This window comes from Mobula hypostoma, chromosome 3 (genome assembly GCF_963921235.1).
Source record: "Mobula hypostoma chromosome 3, sMobHyp1.1, whole genome shotgun sequence".
Lineage (NCBI taxonomy): Eukaryota > Metazoa > Chordata > Chondrichthyes > Myliobatiformes > Myliobatidae > Mobula > Mobula hypostoma.
The window spans coordinates 11,268,785-11,290,633 of NC_086099.1; the positions used below are offsets into that span (position 1 = coordinate 11,268,785).

The following is a 21,849-nucleotide window of genomic DNA, read 5'->3' on the forward strand; positions in this document are numbered from 1 at the left end:
TTACTACACGCTGAAGTATTACCACATAGAACATCAAACAGTACAACACCGTACAGGCCCTTTGGCCCACAATATTACACATACTTTAAGATCAATCTAAACACAAGATTCTGCAGATGCTGTAAATCCAGAGCAACACACAAAGAAATGCTGAAGAAACTGAGCAAGTCAGGGAGCAGAATGGAGAAGAATAAACAGTTGACATTTTGGGCATTCCATGATATTCCTGATGAAACATCTTGGCCCGAAACATTGACCATTGTCCCTCCCCGTAGATGCTGCCTGACCTGCTGAGTCCCTCCAGAATTTTGTGTGTATCGTCCAAAAATGAAACCAACCCTTCCGTCCCCCATTGCCCTCCATTTTTCTTTAATCCATGTGCCTACCTAAGAGTCTCTTAAGTGCCCTTAAAGTTCAAAGTTCAAAATGCATTTATCAAAGTATGTATACATTATACAACCTTGAGATTCATCTCCTTCCAGGCAGCCACAGAACAAAGAAACACAAAAGAACCCATTAAAAAAGAAGACTTTCAAACACCAACGCACAGAGAGAAAAAAAAATTAATCAAGTAAACAATAAAAGCAAGCAAATAGTGCCCAGAGCTCAAGTCCATGAACGAGAGTCCATCTGCAGACCCTCAGTTGTGCAGCAGCCATCAGAACTGGCAGCCCCTCGCCTCAGGACTGACACCCTTTTCGATCTGGCCCATGCTTACATCGTGGTGCCAACATCAGTTGTTTCAAAACGATCCTGTCACCTTGAATGGGCCTGTACACCACCTTTCCAATTCAGCCTGCTGCTTAAATCACCGTCCAAACACCGTCTCTCCTCCCACTTCTAGCAACACGTTCCATGCACTTACCACTCTCTGGGTAAAAAACACACCTCTGACATCCGCCTAATCGTTCCTCCAATCACTTTAAGATTATAACCTCTCACATTAACCATTTCTGCCCTGGGAAAAGGCTCTGCCTATCCACTTAATCTATGCTTCGTATCAACTTATACCCCTCTATAAAGTCACCGCTCCTCCTCCTCCTCTGCAATGAGAAAAGCCCAAGCATGCTCAACCTATCGCCAGCAGGCATGCTCTCTAACTGCATTCTCAGAATGAATCCTAGCTTTCAAGAGAACAGGAGAAAAATTAGAAAAATTTTGAACGTGATGCGAGGGGCAAATTTTTTTACATGTGGTAGTTGAGTCAGAAGCATTAGACATTCAGAGACACACATGAATGTCAGAGGGCTCCAGGCGTTCGGGTTTCCTTCCCCACCACTAAGACATGCAGATTGGTAAAGGGGCATGCTATGGTGGCGCCCGACGCATGGTGACACTCTCAGGCTGCCCCAGGACATTCAAAGAGTGGTGAATCTGTGCGATTCATGGTGACACTCTCACACTCACAGAATGGTGAACGTGTGTGATTCATGGTGACACTCTCACACTCACAGAATGGTGAACGTGTGTGATTCATGGTGACACTCTCACACTCACAGAGTGGTGAACCTGTGCGATTCATGGTGACACTCTCACACTCACAGAGTGGTGAACCTGTGCGATTCATGGTGACACTCTCACACTCACAGAATGGTGAACGTGTGTGATTCATGGTGACACTCTCACACTCACAGTGGTGAACGTGTGTGATTCATGGTGACACTCTCACACTCACAGTGGTGAACCTGTGCGATTCATGGTGACACTCTCACACTCACAGAGTGGTGAACCTGTGGGATTCATGGTGACACTCTCACACTCACAGAGTGGTGAACCTGTGCGATTCATGATGACACTCTCACAGTCACAGAGTGGTGAACCTGTGGGATTCATGGTGACACTCTCACACTCACAGAGTGGTGAACCTGTGCGATTCATGATGACACTCTCACAGTCACAGAGTGGTGAACCTGTGGGATTCATGGTGACACTCTCACACTCACAGAGTGGTGAACCTGTGCGATTCATGGCGACACTCTCACACTCACAGAGTGGTGAACCTGTGCGATTCATGATGACACTATCACAGTCACAGAGTGGTGAACCTGTGCGATTCATGATGACACTCTCACAGTCACAGAGTGGTGAACCTGTGGGATTCATGGTGACACTCTCACACTCACAGAGTGGTGAACCTGTGCGATTCATGATGACACTATCACAGTCACAGAGTGGTGAACCTGTGCTTTTCATGGTGACACTCTCACACTCACAGAGTGGTGAACCTGTGCGATTCATGGTGACACTCTCACACTCACAGAGTGGTGAACCTGTGCGATTCATGGTGACAGTCTCACATTCACAGAGTGGTGAACCTGTGCGATTCATGATGACACTATCACAGTCACAGAGTGGTGAACCTGTGCTTTTCATGGTGACACTCTCACACTCACAGAGTGGTGAACCTGTGCGATTCATGGTGACACTCTCACACTCACAGAGTGGTGAACCTGTGCGATTCATGGTGACACTCTCAGGCTGCCCCAGGACACTCACAGAGTGGTGAACCTGTGTGATTCAATGCCGCAGGTGGCTATGGAGGCCAGATCACTGGGTGCACATAAGGCAGAGGCTGATAGGTTCTTGATTAGTCAGGACGTGAAAGGTCATAGGGAGAAGCAGCAGATTGGGGTTAAGAGGAAAATGGATTAGCCATGATGAAATGGTGGAGCAGATGCGATGGGCCAAGTGGCCTAATTCTGCTCCTATGTCTCATGATCTTATGAATGTGAGGAAAATGGAAGGATATGGACATTGTGTAGGCAGAAGAGATTAGTCAGCTACTTGATTACTACTTTAATTGGTTCAGCACTACATTGTTAGCCGAAGGGCCAGTTCCTGAGCTGTACTGATCTATATTTTATGCAATATTACAATAAAGATATGTTTTTTTAAATCCCTGAAGCAACTTTAAGGATCTGTGTTTAAAGGAATGGATAAACATTAAGCTGATGAAAACTCTGAAATGGTGAAGCCTATCAAATAATTTTTTTTTGCTTTCCTCTTATATCATAATAGCATAACGTAACTTTTTTGAAGAAACCTAAGCACAGCAATTTAATCAACCCTGCCTCACATATGATCTAAGGCAAATAGACTAATTTGTCTTAGCAGACTAGCATAACCTCCGTCTCAGTCATTGGCCACAAGTTTAAACACCAGTCTGTTTGCACGAGCCACCTGCAGCAGGCAGGATATTGTCAGCAATCTGCTCCCCCCTCCCAAAATCAGTGACCCTTGCCTTGACCTCCAGTGACAGGATATACAGAAACAGGCTGCTGTATGAACTGAAAGTCTTAGAGCAGAGGTCAGACTCACAGCAGAAGCTATCTACCCTCAACACTCAAGCTTACATTCCAAAGGCATTTCCGTCGCAGTGGAACAATAATAAATTCTGGGCCTGCCAACCTCAAACTGACATAAATCTGAAAGATGTGCGTTTGTAGTCTTTGCAGGATTCCCTTAAATTCAATTATAGAGAGCCTTTAAAATTCTTTAAAAGATACTGTAGTATTTTAAACAAGATTTAATTTGCAATATTTTTTCCAATATAGAGTTACATTCCCTAATAAAGACCATGAGTTAAGTCCATAAGACTCAGGAGCAGGATTAGGCCATTTGGCCCATCGAGTCTATTTTCCATTCCATCATGGCTGATTTATTTTCCCTCTCAATCCCATTCTCCTGCCTTCTCCTCATAACCTATCAACATCCACTTTAAATGTATCCAACGACAAACACACACCTTTACAGGTGGTGAAGAACATTCAGATGACTCTTGCTTTCATTGGCTGGGACACGGAGTGAGAGCCCTGGTTTAACTTTAGGAAACATTGGTTAGATCGCAGAGTCAGGTTTAACATCACTGACGTATGTCATGAAATTTGTTGTTTTGCAGCAGCACAGTGCAATACAAAAAAATACTATAAATTACAATAAGAATATATAGGAAAAGAAAAACAGATCGATGGATAGACAGACAAATAGACAGAGAGAAAAGAGGGCAAAAGAAGGGTGCATGGACCATTCAAAAATCTGACAGTAGAGGGGAAGAAGCAGTTCCTAAATCGTTGACTGCGTCTTCAGATTCCTGTACCTCCTGCCTGATGGTAATAATGAAAAGAGGGTATGTTCTGGATGGTGACAGTCCTTAATGATAAGGACTTTGATGACGGAGTACACAATAATCCAAGCCTAACCTAAAACTTCATGATTGCTATTCACTTGCTTTGAAAAACACAGTCTAATCAATTGTAGATGTGAATTCTTTGTCTTTTATGTTCAAGATTGTCCAATTTTATTTCCAGTACACAAGTGTAAAGGAGACTGAAATAATTGTTACTCTGGATCCCATGCAACACAAAAATACAATAAGAACCTAATAAATTAAGAAACAACAATAAATATAAATATATATATAAAAGATGGCTTATATATGTAGATTGATTATATGTCCATAAAGAGACATAATTGTATAATTTAATTCATTTTCCTATTCATTATTCTTCTAAAATATATCACATCGCTTAAAAGATTCGAACACTATTCAAAGAAATTTTACACAGTAAATATTAAGATGTTGTGAATTTGCCTGTACTGTATTTTTTTCTCACAGAAAAAATATTATAAACACTCCTATATACTATTGTAGAATCTCTTGCCATTCATTCATGTTTACCTACAAGCATCAAAGACGATGAGTACTGTATTGGATTAACCCCTAACAATAGTGACAATGTGTGAGATAAAGCCATAGATACATGTTTCATTCCAACATTTATTTATTTAGTTTCTTTCTTTCTTTATTTATTTATTGTACTTAGAGATTCAGCACAGAGCCAACCCTTCCAGCCCAACGCCCAGCACCCAACAACCCACCCATTTAATCCTAGCTTTACTTTTCATATTGAGATAAAGCATGCAACAGGCCCTCCCAGTGCTTCAAGCTGCACTGCACAGCAATCCCCTGATTTAAACTTAGCCTACTCATAGGACAATAACCTACCAATTGGCCTACTGACCAGTACACCTTTGGACCGTGGGAGGAAACTGGAGCACCTGGGGAAAATCCAAGCTATCATAGGGAGAATGCACAAACCCTTTACAAATAGCAGTGGAATTGAACTCTAAACTGTAATAGTGTCATACCTACTTCTAGGCTACTGAGATGCCCAGTTAAGACAAGTTTGGCCAAGAACATGGATGGAAGGGGTATGAACGGCTATTGTCCAGGTACGGTTGATGGGCTGGCAGAATAAAAGTGTGGCACGTGATAGATGGGACAAAGGGCCTGTTTCTGTGCATTAGTGTTCTATGACTCTTTGAAAGTAAAAACAAAATTTGCACTTCGTTACTTTTAGCATTCAATACATCTACTGTACAACCAACAGCAAAGCTGGCCAGCCAGAAACACCAGCTTCTGTAACTATTCAGGGGTATATGTAATAACCGGCTCCAGATAAAGCATGTTACCACCTGCCATTGAGTTCAACTTTATTATTTTCATCAAGACCCCCATCCTCAGGGTCAGGATTGACACAGTACAGCGCAGGAACTGGCCCTTCAGCTTTCAAAAATGCAAAACTAGCTTTACTTGTACATCAAAACATACAATGATGTACGCCGTTTGTGGCCAGTGCCATCACAGTATGAAAATGTGCTGGGGGCAGCCTGCCAGTGTCGCCATGCATTCAGCGCCACCATAACATGCCCCCTGAGTAATCTGCATGTCTGAGGAGTGTGGGAGGAAACTAGAGCACCTGGAGAAAAACCAAGAGGTAATAGGGAGAATGTACAAACTCCTTACAGAATTGAACCCAGACCGCTGGCGCTGTAAAGTGCTGATCTAACCACTACTCTGTGTGTAAAATACCTACTATCCCCCCTATACAGTGGATGTGGAGCGGATGTCTGGGGAGTCTAGGACCAGAGGCCACAGCTACAGAATAGAGGGATGTGCACTTAGAACAGAGATGAGGAGGAATTCCTTTAGCTAGAGGGTAGTGAATCTGTGGAATTCATTGCCATAAACAGCTGTGATGGTCAAGTCATTGGACATATCTACAGTGGACGTTGATAGGTTTTTGATTAGTCAGGGAGTCAATGGTTATGGGGAGAAGGCAGGAGAATGGAGTTGAGAGGAATAATAAATCAGCCAATGTGGAATAGCGCAGCAGACTCGATGGGCCAAACGGCGTAAGTCTGCTCGTGTGTTTTATGGTCGGTACTTTTCTCCAATCACCTTAAAATTATGTTCCCTTGCTTTTGCCATTTCTACCCTGGGACAAAGCCTCTGGGTGTCCAAACAATCCATGTCTCTTTATCACCTTGTTTTTTGCAATAGAGAAAATCATTTCTTTACAGATGTACAAAAGTTGACAGAGGCAAATGTTATTTATAAAAATGACAGAATTTGTAAAGCTCACTCTGTAATTCCCATCTCTTAAGCCTTTATAAGAATCTTTCTCAAGAGAGACCTCACTACTTTTAACCCGCCTCTTTCAGTGTTGTGCATGTTCTTATGCAAACAACAGATAAACGAAATGAAACAAAGATGCAATGATTGCAGTAGAATACTTCAAGCTACTTCCGTCTGTCAGCTCAGGAGTATCTCCAAGTTAATAACCTGTCTGTCTAAAAATTCCATTACAACTACTTTCTCTTGAGCCTCTCTGCACAATCCACTCACCTGGTAATGTTCAGTTCTATTGAGCAATCTCTGCAACGTATCACTAAAATCTTTTGCTGCAGACGATCATGGATAAACGTTAAACAGTTTCAGGATCCTGGACTAGAAACTCTAATTGATGGTACTGGTCTAGTAAAGAACCAGTAACGTCATAAAGGATCCCACCCACTCTGCTCATGGACTGTTTGTCCCATTCTCATCAGGGAGGAGGCAATTTGGCCAGGACTACCAAACTTAAAAAGTTACTTTCCCCAAGCACTTAAGGCTGATCAACACATCCAAACCCATCACTCCTGTGCGTAGCATCACTTTATGGACAGACAATCTATCTTATGTATTTATATTTATTGTGTCTTTTTATCATAATTGCCTTCTTTATCTTATTGTGTTCTTTTGTGCTGCATCAGATCCAGAATAACAATTATTTCATTCTCATTTACACATGTGTACTGGAAATGACATTAAACATCTTCAGTCTGAAACACAAAGGATTCTGCAGATGCTGGAAATCTGGAGTGACACACACAAAATGCTCGAGGAACTCTACAGGTCAGGCAGCATCAATGGAAAAGGAATATAGAGACAACATTTTGGGCTAAAACCCTTTATTTAAAGTCTAATTGAACTATCCAAAAGTAAGTAAAGGTTTAAAGGTTAGCTTTATTCATCACGTGTATATCAAAACATAGTGTGAAATGCATTGCTTGCATCGAGTATGTGTTGGGGGCAGCCTGCAATTTTAGCACCAACATGATATCCAATGATATCCAATCATAACAGATTTGTGCAATTCTTTGATGTGAATACCTCAAAAAAACCTGAGTGGGAGAGTTTTCAGTGGAAAAGTCGTTGCTATGAGGCAGTTCCACTCTCTCAACCTCAGAAGCTTGGGTCCAGTGGGACGAGTAGTCATGACAACTGGGGTCTTCCTTGGTTACAGTGGATGACCATGACTTCTTCTGTGCTTCATCCTTCTCCCCAATGCCTTGCAGAACTGCCTTCCTGGCTGTTGGATCTGACTGTAGATCTCATCCACCCAGTCTGCTGGAGCTGACTTCACATGCTGGGACAGGCATGTCCCTATCTCACCAGGGTATGAGTCCCACCGACCAGCCTCACCTGCTTTAGCTTACTTATCGAAGCAGTGTACCGGGGTATGGCCAGACACTCAGCTCCCACCTGTGACACCAGTGTCAACATAGCATGTTCACAGCTTACTAATCCTAACCCATTCATCTTTGAACTGTGGGAGGAAACCAGAGAACACAGAGGAAACCCACACAGTCACAGGAAGAAGATACAAACTCCATACGGACATCAGTAGGAATTGCACCCTGATCCTACTGCTGAAAAATGCTCCTCGGTTTTTATGAGGCAAACACAAATTGAATTTGGTTCTGAAACTCCCTTCAATAAAAATGATTATGTGGCCAAGCTACCGAAAGAAAGAACTTGCATTTATATCGAGTCACCAAGTGTTTACAGGTACTGAAGTACTGATGTGCAGTTACATCTTTCATGAAAGAAACACTGGCTAATTTGTGCACAGTAAGATACCACAAACCACAATCACACCGTTAGTTGAGAAATAAATATTGTCCAGGAAATTACTGCAAAAAAAAACATGTTGTATCTTTTAGGCTCTCTTGGGAGAACAGATATGAGCAACGTTCATCAGACAATGGCACTTTGCAGCACACCCTCAGTTCTAATGTGAAGTAAGTGGTTATCGCCTGCTCTTGAGTAAGACCAAGGCACCTTCTGAATTAGAGATGAGAGCCATGGCTGAAAAGGAGAAGCGGTTCTACCTCATGAGCCATCAAGGTGTATGTGAAAATCAAGAAACTGCATGTGCTGGAAAGTTGACACCAAAATCAAAAATGCTTCAAAGATTCAGCAGATCAGTCAACACCTGTTGGAAGAGAAACAGTTATCCTTTCAGGGCAGGGGCCCTGCGTCAGAACGGAAGCATCTTCAGACTGAAACGTTACCTCAGTTCCTCCTTCATCAAATGCTGAGTGAAGTGCTGCACGTTTCCAGAATTTTATGCTTGTATTTATTTGGTGATTCAGCACGGTAATGGGCCCTTTCAGCCCCACCACACTCATGTGACCAATGTGCAGTTTGAACCCTGACCACCGGTGCTGTAAAGTATTACATTATGCGCCAAGCTACCATGCTGCCCAGCTTACAGACCCTGACTGTACATGGTTGGGTTATGGGAGGAAACTAGTGCACCTGGAGGAAAACCACATGGTCAAGGGGAAAACACAGAAAGCAGTGGGAACTGAACCCCATTCCCTGGCACTGTAAAGTGTTATGCTACCCGGACACCCAGTATGACATACTGTGGGATTTTGACAAGGAAAATATGCAGGAGATGTTTCCTTTTGTTTCAGGAGAAGGGAGTGTTCATTTAATAGAGATACACAGTGAAATGTTTTTCTTGAGAGAGCCATGAGTCTTCCCGAAAAGGTGCTGGCAACATAGTTTTTGAATACTTTCAGGACAAAGCAGAAAGATCCTTCATAAGCAAGGGGCTGATGGGTTACTGGAGTTATATGGAAGGTTGAAGAGTTTAGGACTTCATTTCCTAGAGCATAAGGGAATGAGGTGAAATTTGACAAAACTATAAGGGATATAGATAGGATAAATGCAAGCAAGCTTTTGCCACTGGGTTTGGGTGAGACTAGAACTAGAGGTCATCAGTTAAGGGTGAAAGGTGAAAGGTTAAGGGGAAACATGAGGAAGGAACATCTTCACCCTGAGTACGGAATGAGCTGCCAGCAGAGGTGGTGGATGTGGGTTGAAGTTCAACACTTATTAGGTGTACATGATCAATCTCAGTCTCTTACGGCAGTGTGGACACCAAACCCTATTGACAAGGACATTACCAGTCACCTCCCTTCTGGCTAGTCATAGCTTTGATGTCCTCATTGTCCTCTGGACTTTCCAGAAGTCTTAACAATCTATGATCTATAGTACGTTAACGACCTTTATGATCTTTATTGTTAGTTCTCGCCGCACCTTGTGGCGCATTAGGTGGCAACCTTGTTTCTTTCGCATTTGCCTGCTTTTTACAAGGCTGGGTTGCAAGCTTGACGTTCAACCCAGCACGGACGAAACCATGCAAGGAGCTGGCCAGATTCGAACCCAGGACCACTCAGCTCGAAGTCCAGTGCAGATGCCACTACGTCACCAGCTGGCTTGTGATCTTTATTACCTTATATCTATTATCTTAGATGTCTTAACACCTGCCCTGCCCTGAAGTTAAATTTTAAGTTGAATCACCTTCAGGCTTCCAAGTTACATTATTATATACCCACAAATTTGGATACCATGAGGTGGCAAATGTAGTGTAGTGGTTAGCACAATGCTTTACAGTACAGGTGACTTGGGTTCAATTCCCACCGCTGTCTGGGGTTTGTACTTGCTCCCTGTGACCATATGGGTTTCCTCTGGGTGCTCGGATTTCCTCATAGTCCAGAAACATTCCAGTTCGTAGTGCAGGAGCCATGTTGTCTTTCCATTTGTATTCCATGTTGTGCATTTCACATGAGTGGGAGCATGGGAAAAGCAAAGAGAATAAGTTCCGTATTCTTGCTTATTTTGTGGTAGTTTGTAGCATGGTGGAGGTCGTATCTTTTGTTGACAACTCTTGGCTTACATGGGTATGCTTAAGTTCATCACTTCAAGATTGTATATTTGCTAATTGCTAATAAAGGTTTGAATAAAGGATTCAACTCTTGGGAACAATCTTTTCCTTGAAGCTGAGGGCGTGTCATGCAGCATAACTACCCTGCAGCGGTCACAGGCTAGCGGCATTATTTTTGGTTTGATTTTGCCTCTACAGTTCGGTTGATTGGTTATTGCATATTCTCCTATGATTAGGATTAAATGGGGCGGGGGGACTGCTGGGCCGCATGGCTTCAAGGGCCAGAAGGGCCTGTTCATTTCAAATATATCTGCTCTTTAATCTTTCTTGGTAATTATAAGCAAGTTTTGCTGTATCTCAAAAAAATATAATAAATTTTAAAAATATCCTTTCCCAACAACAGAAATAGCCTCACAAGTTCATTTACCTGCTTGAGACTGTTCATCTCTCATTCTTAACAACATTATCAGATGTGGTTGTGCTGGAGAGAATGCAGAGATTTACCAGGATGTTACTTAGACCTGAGGAGTTTAGTTCTGGGAAGAGAATGGATAATTTGGGTTTGTTTTCCCTGGAGTAAAGGGGGCTGAGGGGTGACATAACATAGGTACAGTATATAAAATTATAAGAGGCTCAGACAGGATAGATAGATAATCATTTTCCAATGGTACTAAGAACAAGCAGGCATAGTTTTAAAAAGTGTAGGGAACTTGTTTCAAGGGATTTGGGGGGAGGATGTAATGTTGAATTTGTATAAGGCATTGGTAAGGTCAAATCTGGAGTATTGTGTATAGTTCTGGTCACCGAATTATAGGAAAGATGTCAATAAAATTGAGAGAGTACAGAGGAGGTATACTAAAATGTTGCCTGGGTTTCATCTCCTAAGTTACAGAGAAAGGTTGAACAGGTTAGGTCTTTATTCTTTGGAGTGTAGAAGGTTGAGGGGGGACTTGATAGAGGTGTTTAAAATTATGAGGGGGATTGATAGAGTTGACATGGTTAGACTTTTTCCATTGAGAGTGGGGAAGATTCAAACAATAGGACATGAGTTGAGAGTTAAAGGACAAAAGTTTAGGGGTAACTCAGAAGCTGTGTGGAATGGGCTTCCAGCAGAAGTGGATGAGGCAGGTTCGATGTTGTCGTTTAAAGTTAAATTGGATAGATATATGGACAGGAAAGGAATGGAGGGTTATGAGCTGAGTGCAGGTTGGTGGGACTAGGATAGGGTAAGAGTTCGGCATGGACTAGAAGGGCCAAGATGGCCTGTTTCCGTGCTGTAGTTGTTATATGGTTCTGTTTATTTATTTATTGAGATACAGCATGGAACAGGACATTTTTACCCTTCAAGCTGCACTGTCCATCAACGCCCAATTTAACCCTAGCATAATCATGGGACAATTTACAATGACCAACTAACCTACCAACTGGTAGGTCTTTGAACCTGGATGAAACCCACGCATTCAAAGAAAAGCATACAAGCTCTTTACAGGCAGTGGCAGGAATTGAACTCAGATTGCTGGTACTGTAAAGCGTTGTGCTAAGCACTATACTAACATGCTGCTCCACACAGAGTATGCTTGCTACCTGGAATTCACCGCCAAAGGAAATAGTAGAGCCAGGTCTTCTCAGACGTTGGCCCCCATATCTAGAGAGAATTTACTCAGCCTTAAATTTATGTTATGGAAAGTGTTTTTGAAATAAACAGAGAAGGCTCATGGAGACCACAAAAACTTTCATAGCAAGTAATGGCTATTTTTGTTGGCAAATCAACAGAAAGAGTTCGAGGTCTGAGATGGATCAGAAGAAGAACATTGCATCGGAGAAACTTCTCACATGAAATGATTCCGACACCATATGCTTGCCACAGGTGTCTACCAAGCCAGAAATTGCAAGCAGCTTTGAAATGAAACTGAGTCAATACAGAAAAGAAATGTAAAAATAAAAGTTTTATTTTATTCCCAAACAAAAATACAAAACTAAATATCATGTGGTTTGAGGTATGAGGAATTATGTACATGCCACTAACGGAATTAAACATAGTTAAGAACTAACATAGTCAAGGGGACAAATCACCTTTTCCGTGCTGTGATTTCTATGATTCAGAACCAAACATCAAAAGTCGAATTCACTTTGTAGACATCTGTTTTCATATTGACACGAAGGAGTCTTTCTGGTGATCAGTGTCACAAATGCCAAATTAAATCCACTGTATAACAGTAAAACATGAAAATTTCCAAGGGGGGAGTGAATACTTTTTATAGGCATTGTGTTTACAGGAGTATACAGTACTCAGTATTTTGACATATGAAGGCCAAAGTGGCAAAAGCTTTCTTTGTGGCCCTACCTACCTGAGACAACACTTTCAATGAATTTGGACCTGTGTTCCCAGATCCCTTTGTACTACCAAATTCTTCAGTGCCCTACCAATCACTGTGTAAGACCTACTCTGGTTGATCCTACCCGAGGTGCAACACTTGGCTCTTGTCTGCATTAAATTCCATCCTTAATTTATCAGACCACATTTCCAGCTGGTCCACAAGCCACCTCAAGTGTCCAGAGATGCTCTTCTGCTCACCACTGTGGTAACACGTGGTTATCTGAGTAGCAGTTGCCATCCTGCCTGACCTCTCTAAATAACAAAGTATTTTCATCCACCAAACTGAAGCACACTTCATTTTTAGAGTTTACATTCTCTATAAACTCTAGAGACTGCTGTGCATCAAAATCCCAGGAGATCAACAGTTTCTGAGATACTTCAGACACATCATATCGCACCAGCAATCATCCCACAGTCAGAGTCATTTAGATCACATTTCTTCCCCATTCTGATGTTTGGTCTGAACAACAACTGAACCTCTTGACCCTGTCTACGTGCTTTTATGAATTGAGCTGCTGCCACACGACAGGCTGATTAGATTTCTGCATTAACGAGAACAGATTTTAGATTATGAGAACACTCAGTCCTCTTATTGTCATTTAGAAATGCATACATGCATTAAGAAATGATACAATGTTTCTCCGGAGTGATATCACAGAAAACAAGACAGACCAAAGACTAACACTAACAAAACCACATAATTACAGCATATAATTACAGCAGTGCAAAGCAATACCATAATTTGATAAAGAACAGACCATGGGCACAGTAAAAAAAAGTCTCAAAGTCCTGAGTCGATCGACTCCCGAGTCCCCGATAGCAGGCGGCAAAAGGGAGAAACTCCCTGCCATAAACCTCCAGGCACTGTCAACTTCCCGATGCCTTGGGAGCACCCGACCCCAGCTGACACTGAGTCCAACCGTCCGAAAACGCCGAGCTTCCGACTGGTCCCACCGATATAGCCTCCCGAGCACCATCCTCTGCCAAGCGCCTTTGACCTCTCCCCAGCTGCTGAGACACGCAAAGCTGAGGATTTTGGGGCCTTCAGCTCCGGAGATTCCAGTTACCACACAGTAGCAGCGGCAGCAAAGCAGACATTTCAGAAGTTTTCCAGATGTTCCGCTGTGCTCTCACATCTGTCTCCATCAAATCAGAATTGTGCACGGTCCCCTACTTGACAGATAACAGATATTCATCACCGAAGTGGCCGCGCGCGCTGTTGTCGCACCGCCATCTTCTCCCCTCTCCTGGGAGGATCTAATAAAGTGGCCACTGAGAGTACATTTACATGTATTAGGTATTTGTTGTGGTGTGTTGGTCAGGGTGTGATATGCAACAAGAAACAACAACATTGAACAATTATAAAGAGTAAGGAATTACGTAAAAACAAAGTTAAGTGATTAAAGTATGGATATGAGATAAAATATGCGTAACTACACAAATGCCAGCATGTATTTACAATGTAAACAGAATTATAAATGTGGTTCATGGTGCTTACAATGCAGTGCAGTCAACGTTCCCTCTATTTTTTTTACAGCTGCACAAACCAACGATTGCTCTGGGCAGAAGAATTTTAAATGGCATGAAAACTGCGTGGCACTTTAAGTGCTTAAGTACTGAGAAAATTTCAGCTGCGCAGCAACAGAGGCAATGTGCGTGGGAGCATTTCAGTTACTGTGAGGCCGTGTAGCTTAGAGAGAACAGTGAGTGCAGTGTCTGAGGTATTAGATAGAGGGGTTAGGGTGGGGCTAACTACAATGGTTGGTTAGATTTACTGCCTGGAGAAAGAAACTTTTAAGATGGTATGAAGTTTATTTATTTTAATAGGCCTATAGGTCAAAGTTCAAAGTAAATTTATTATCAAAGTACATTTGTATGCATCACCATATACAACCCTAAAATTCTTTTCTCAGCGCTTTCTAGAAGGGAACTTTTGGAAAAAGCAGTTTGCTGGATGGTAATGTCCACACTTAAAGCTCTGTGTTTTAGTAACCAACTGTTGGCAAGTACATGCACCTGTCATATCACAGGCTAATGAATGTATTTGACAAAAGTTACTTTAATAACGCACTGAAAACCCTTTTTATCTTAAGATTAACATCTAACAGTCCTAATCACACACACCATTGGCCTGTTCCAAACTAAATCTTAACAGAATCAGTAAAGACTCACAACAAGAATTTACAGTCAGCTGACCCTGAAAATACCAGGTTTCAGTTATAAATCAGACAGTGACATTAAAAAAATCATGTAATTTAATTATACTTTCACAAACTCTGATACAATTACTGATTTTTCTTTAATCCACTTTGTTTATATGATTTAACTGGTGCCATAACTCCCTCTCCGCTCTGAACCTTCTGACTCTAGCCCTTCCCCATACTTTCAATCAGATCAGAGGGCTAACAGTGAACATCAGAGTAGGGCATTCCATAATCAGGCAAGTAACAAATGTATTTAAATCCTGGGAACAACTCAAGCAGCGAAAATTCAAAAATACCTCCAAGTTGTGTTAATCCCAGTTATATTATTGTAAACAGTGCTGGAAACTCCACCCAGCCGAACCTGAGCAACACTTCTGCTGCCTCCATTCAGTCCTCACATGACCATATCTTATGATCATTGAATACAGAGCAATACAGCACAGTGTGGTCTAACCAGGGTTTTATAGAGCTACAACATTACCTTGTAGTTACTGAGCTCAACCTTTCAACTAATGAAGGTTAACAAACCATACATCTTCTTAAACACCCGATCACGTGTGCAGCAGCTTAACTATAATCCAACCCAACTGGTCCATGCTAACCACAGCACCCTCCCTGTTAACTCCAGTTGACCACATTTGGCACATTACCCTCCAAGTCCCTCCCCTCCATGTGGAATACTGTGCTTAAGTCTTAGGCACATGTAAAAAATTTCTGCAAAGCAAAAATGTTTTCAAAAATAATGAAAAGTTTTTAAATATCAAAACATTTCCCAGAAAGAGCAGTAAACAGTAAAAAAAAACTAAATCAAATCAAATATTTGGTATAACCACCCTTTGCCTTTAAAGCTATATAATTCTCATTGGGACACTGTCATGGAGTTTCATAAGAAAATCAGTTGGTAGGTTGTTCCAAGCATCTTGGAGAACTTGCCACAGTTCTTCTGCAGACTTTGGCTGTTTTGCTTGCTTCTATCTGTCCAGGTAATCGCAGACAGCCTCGATGATGATGTTCCTCCACCATTTTGTGTGTGTTGCTTCGGTGGTGTTGAGATCACAGTTCTGCAGAGGCCATAACAGCTGAAACAATACAGAAAAAACCTAGGGTGCCTAAAGAATTTGCACAGTATTACACTGCATGTTTATGGTCTTATTCCTATTGAAGTCATCATGGAAGACTGTTGTTTCTCATTGTCATGTACTCTCCCACTATAATTGATTTACCATGTAATTTACCTCTCAGTTCTGAGAGTTCAGAGCTGATAGTAGAGCTGGACTTCTTCCGATTTAGATGGGATGTCAATTTGATGTATCTCTCGTCTGCTGCACTCTGTTTCTGTTGCCGACCACTGTGTTTCTGGTCCACAGCCTTGCCCGTATCTTTGTGCTTCTTCAGAAGAGCTTAGACAGCACACCTTGAAGCTCCTGTCTGCTGCAAAATTTCTGCTTCAGAGGGACCTTGCTGATACATAATGACCACCTTGTGTCTTCTTGCCGTGCTCACCCATGGTGTACGAACTGATGACGAACTGATGATTTCAAAGTTAGACTGTCGCATCTGCCACACCCTCACCTTTTAATTTGCTTGTCCATTGCCCAGTTTGATTCATTGTACACTCATTTCTGTTTCAGTTCATCAGTTTAGTTCCTTCAACTCATTATGTCTTTGATCATTCGCACCTGTTTGTTATCTTTGTTTAATCATGCACTACACCATATACATAAAAAGTTATCATGTTTTCATTTGAAAAGAGGTCTATTACTTAACATATTATTTTCTTTAACAAAATACATAAATGGCTCTGGAACATCTAATTTTTTGAATAAGTGAATAGTTGGAAATCTAAAGTGTGCTCTTTTCTACTGACACACTAATGCAGGAGACAGAAAATAAACATCTAAAGCAACATTTATATAAACATTTATATATATTTTTTTAAAAATCCAGGGTGTCCTAGGCTTTTGCACAGTACTGTACCTATCTACATCTTCTTTAAGTGTTGCAATTTAACCCACCTCGACCTCTTCCTCCAGCAGCCCATTCTAAGTACTCACTAGCCTCTGTTTAAAGAAGTTACCTCTCAGGTCTCGTTTAAATCTCTTCCCTTTTATCTTGTGTCTGTGCCTCCGGTTTTGCACAGCCCTGGGAAAAAGACTACAGGTGTCCCCTGCTTTTCAAACGTTCGCTTTACGAAACCTCACTGTTACGAAAGACCTACATTAGTACCCTGTTTTCGCTAACAGAAGGTGCTTTCACTGTTACGAAAAAAGCAGCGTGCGAAAAAAAATCAGTGCGCGATAAAAGGCAGAACGCACCCTGAGCAGCCGCTCTTCCCCGGATTCGGAACGGCATTGCTTAAACACGTATCTGTGAGCAGTCGTTTGCAACATGAGTTCTATGGTATCGAAAAAGCCTGAATGAGCTCATAAGGGTGTTACACTTAGCGTAAAACTAGACATAATTAAGCGTTTTGATCGTGGTGAACGAAGTAAGGACTAAATGAGTTTGGCTTGTGGAAGCTTACGAAGATGATGTTGAAGAGGTTTTGGCGTCCCATGACCAGGAACTGATAGATGAAAAGCTGATGCAATTGGAAGAGGAAAGGATAAGAATCGAAACTGAATGAGTAATGATAAAGTACGACTTTAATTTTGAAACGGTACGTCGGTTTAAAGGATATTTGCAGGATGGTTTGAGTGCTTACAAAGAACTGTATGATAGAAAAATGCGCGAGGCTCAGCAGTCAAGCAAGCCTTCCACATCAGCCACGGCAGACGACGAACCTTGACCTTCGACATTTCGGCGGGCAGTCATAGGAGAAGATGAGCTGCCTGCTCTAATGGAAACAGACAACGAGATGACACCCCAATGTCCCACCACCCCAAAACCCAGGCCGCGGACAGATACTGTACCGATTCACGGAGAATGCAGCAGCAGCCGAGAGACACAAAGCACATCTATAAGAAAAAAGCCGAAATAAACATGCTAATTAATTAGATGTCGCCCGACACGTAATTGTCGGCCCAAATCAGAGGCGATGTAATCAGCAATCGGCTTGCGCCGTGTTTTTGCCGACGGCGCTTGCGTGAGATTTTCGCTACAGAGAACAGTTCAGGCATTGATTTTGGAAAAGTATTTCTACTTTATATAAGCTGTGTATTTATCATACCATTCCTGCTTTTACTATATGTTACTGTTATTTTCGGTTTTATGTGTTATTTGGCATGATTTGGTAGGTTATTCTTGGGTCTGCGAATGTTCACAAAATTTTCCCATATAAATAAATGGTAATTGCTTCTTTGCTTTATGACATTCCGGCTTATGGACCGTTTCATAGGAATGCTCTACCTTCGGAAACCTGTATGACTGCCAACTTTATCCATACCCATCATGATTTTACAAACTTCTCATTCCTCATTCTCCTATGCTCCAAAGAATAAAATGGTCTAGTGTGGCCAATGTCTCGTTAAGTCCAGACAGCATCTTCATAAATCTCTTCTTTGCCCTTGCTATGTGTTTCAATGCAGCTATAAAAATGCAGCAAACATGAACTGCCACTTTTAATATTAGAGTGAGGAATCATTGGGTACTGCTACACTGCTGGGTGGAGTGCCCACATGTTTCTTGCAGAGTACAAGCCCAACGTCCCCACTGGCTAACTGTTGTTAAATCATCTATCAACCTTGTTGCTGGATGAGCCACATGGATCCAAGTGTAGTTTAAGTTCCACTTGTTGTGTTACTTCTTGGTGTTGAAACTTAAGCACGGTACTGTAGCGGTTGAACCAAAGATTTACAGTGTACCAGCTGTAAGATCAGGACTCAATTCCTCGTCGCTGTCTGCAAGGAATTAGTATGTTCTCCCCATGACCATGTGTGTTTCCTCTGGGTGCTCCAGTTTCCTCCCACATTCCAAAGATGTACCGTTAGGGACAGTGAGTTGTGACATGCTATGTTGGCACTGGAAGCATGGTGACACTTGCAGGCCGCCCAATACAATCCTCGCTGATTGAACTTGATGTAAACAATGCATTTCACGGTACGTTTCAGCGTAATGTGACAAATAGAGCTAACCTCATCTTTAATAAGATAACCATCAGGACCTGTGGGGGAAGGGGGGGGTGATTGGTTAAAATGTTTTTAACCCTGCCAACTTCATTCCAATTTAGTTACAACTTCAAAATGCTAGATTTTTTTCCAGCAGCAGGTAAGGTTTCAGCATAGGCCCACTCCCCCATAGACCTAAAACTTCTTTCACTTCAGAAATGCCTACAGTGTGCACTTCCATAGTTCAGCACAGTAGCATAGCAGTTAGGGCAATTGTTTTACAGTGCCAACGGTCACCGACCTGGAATCAATTCCTTCCGCTGTCTGTAAGGAGTTTGTACAATCTCCCTGTGACTCTTTAGTTTCCTCCAGATGCTCTGGTTTCTTCCCAAATTCCAAAGACGTATCAGTTAGGGTTAGTGAGTTGTGGGGATGCTATGTTGGTGCCAGAAGCGTGGTAACACTTGTGGGCTGCCCCCAGCACAACCCTCGCTAATTTGATTTGAAGCTAATCACACATTTCACTGTACATTTCGACATACATGTGACAAATACAGCTAATTTTTAAAAATTCTCCTTAATCTGATCAATAGCAATGCTGATCAGGAAGTTTCTGGTCCCTCCCATCCAGAGTCAACTTTAACAGGCTAAATTTACAATAGTTTTCTGTTATGGAAAACTGTTTCTTCAAAGAGATAAACCATTAACTATAACCGGTCCAGCCTTGTTTGTGACAAAAACGATTGTGAAGGTAAAGGTTGGTGTTAGCAAGTCCTAGACATACAATACCTCACTCAAAAAATTTCGATTGTTTTGGACACAATGGCAAAACATAAATATGCATCTGATGATTAAAAGAAGGTGAAGGAATGTATCACCGACCTGACAACCCTGCATACTTGAGTCCCTCACGAATGGGAATGACGTCCTGTCTGCTTTGCCTGTAAAACAAAGATTTGCACAAAATTATCCACTGCATAGCAGAACCAACACAACGGAATAAATGTGACATCAGCATTAGCAACTTCACTTGGCTCATCACTGAAATGATCCCGCAACCCATCGACTCACTTTCAAGGACTCCTCGTCTCATGTTCTCAACATTTATTGCTTATTTGTTTGTTATTGATATTTTAAATTTTTCTTTTGTATTTGTTTTTTCTCATTGGTTGCTTGTCTGCCCTGTTGGATGTGGTCTTTTATTGATTCTATTATGTTCCTTGGATTTACTGAATATGCCTGCAAGAAAATGGTGACAGAAATGTACTTTGATAAAGAAATTGCTCTGAACTTTGAACTTTATGCTCACCAAGTCCATTATTTATTTTGGAATGTGATTCAGAAAGAAAATAATCTAATCTATTTCGATAGATCTCCCTCTAAAGGCTGACTCGACGCTGTAGGTATGGCATAGCCACGAACCCTACGCAGCGCCTACGCGGATCCCTACGCCGTAGCCTGATGTGTACCTCTCCTAAAATGTAACTATGCGTCGTAGCAACGTAGACCCCAACAACTGTGATTGGTCCGCTTGGTAGCATCGCATTTCCTCCTACACTGCAATAGCTTCCCATTGGGTGACTGAAGGAACTCTGGCTGCAATGCTTTCCATAAAGCTTTACAGACCTCCGAAATTATGGAGGACACATTTCGCTTTTACAAAAAAAAGTTGCTCGTTTTAAACTTGTTTACCCCGAGAAAGACTACCATGACCACGAAGCCTTGCACGGGCAGGCGTGTGCACATGCGCGACGTCCGCGAATTGCAGAGCGACACAGACACACCAACACATAAATGCTCACAACGCGCGTAGGCCACTTGCGTAGGTTACGGCGTCCATTTGACGCACAAGTATAAATTGGCCTTTAGGATGTTAACAGTATCGCATATATAGGCTGGCTCACCCACTCTATGTAGGACATATAACAGTCCAGCACAGTACAGTGTCTTTGGCCCACAATGTTTTGCTGACCCTTTAACTTTCTCTAAGATCAATCTAACCATTCCCTCCCACATAACCCTCCACTTTTTTCCATCTATGTGACTATTTAAATCTCCCTAATATATCTACCTCTGCCAAAACTCCTGACACTGTGTTCCAGGAACCCACCACCCACTGTGTGAAATATTCTGCCACTGACATCCCCCACTTATACATTCCTCTGATCACCATGAAACTATGCTCTCTCACATTTGCCATGTCAGCCTTGGGAAAGATTTTTTAGTTGTCCACTCAATCTATGCCCCTTACCATTTTGCACACCCCTATCAACTCTCTGCTTGCTGCTATCATCAGGCAGAATGTACAGGAGCCTTAGGACCCACACCACCAGGTTCAGGAAGAGTTATTATTCTACAACCATCAGAGTCCTGAATCAACATGGATAACTTCACTCATCTCAACTCTGAATTAACTCCACAACCTATGAATTCACTTTCAAGGACTCTGCCACATGTTCTCAATATTATTTTTTGTAGTTTGTCTCTTTTGCACATTGGTTGTTTGTCAGTCTTTGCTAATAGTTTTTCATAAATTCTATTACAGTTATTTATTTTTCTGTAAATGCCTGTAAGAAAATGAATTACACGATTGCACTGTACCGCTGCAGCAAAACATATATACTGTATTTCTTATTCTAACGTATAGTATACTTTATGTATTGCAATGAAATGCTGCACATAGCAACAAATTTCATGACAGACATCAGTGATTCTGATTCTTATACCAGGATCCATTACAAATCTAAAATAAAACCCTCACCATCATTAAGCACACGTACACGGAGTCGCAGGAAGGCAGTATCCATCATCAAGGACCCCTGTTATCCAGGCAATGCTTCCTTGTCACTGCTGCCATCAGAAAGGAGGTACAGGAGCCT

At 41.9% G+C, this 21,849-nt stretch overlaps 1 protein-coding gene across 10 annotated transcripts in view; it reads right to left on the minus strand.

Moving 5' to 3' along the window:
* The window catches only part of LOC134343853 (transcription factor 4-like), a 685,533-nt gene that overhangs the window by 345,264 nt on the left and 318,420 nt on the right, over positions 1 to 21,849 (minus strand). For 9 of the 10 annotated variants that reach the window (XM_063042647.1, XM_063042643.1, XM_063042646.1 and 6 more), the window contains one exon: positions 19,853 to 19,911. In XM_063042647.1, coding sequence (XP_062898717.1) covers positions 19,853 to 19,911 — 59 coding nt within the window. Of the gene's footprint in view, positions 1 to 460; positions 488 to 19,852; positions 19,912 to 21,849 lie in introns of those variants that run through there. The other variant, XM_063042650.1, reaches the window with a different exon arrangement.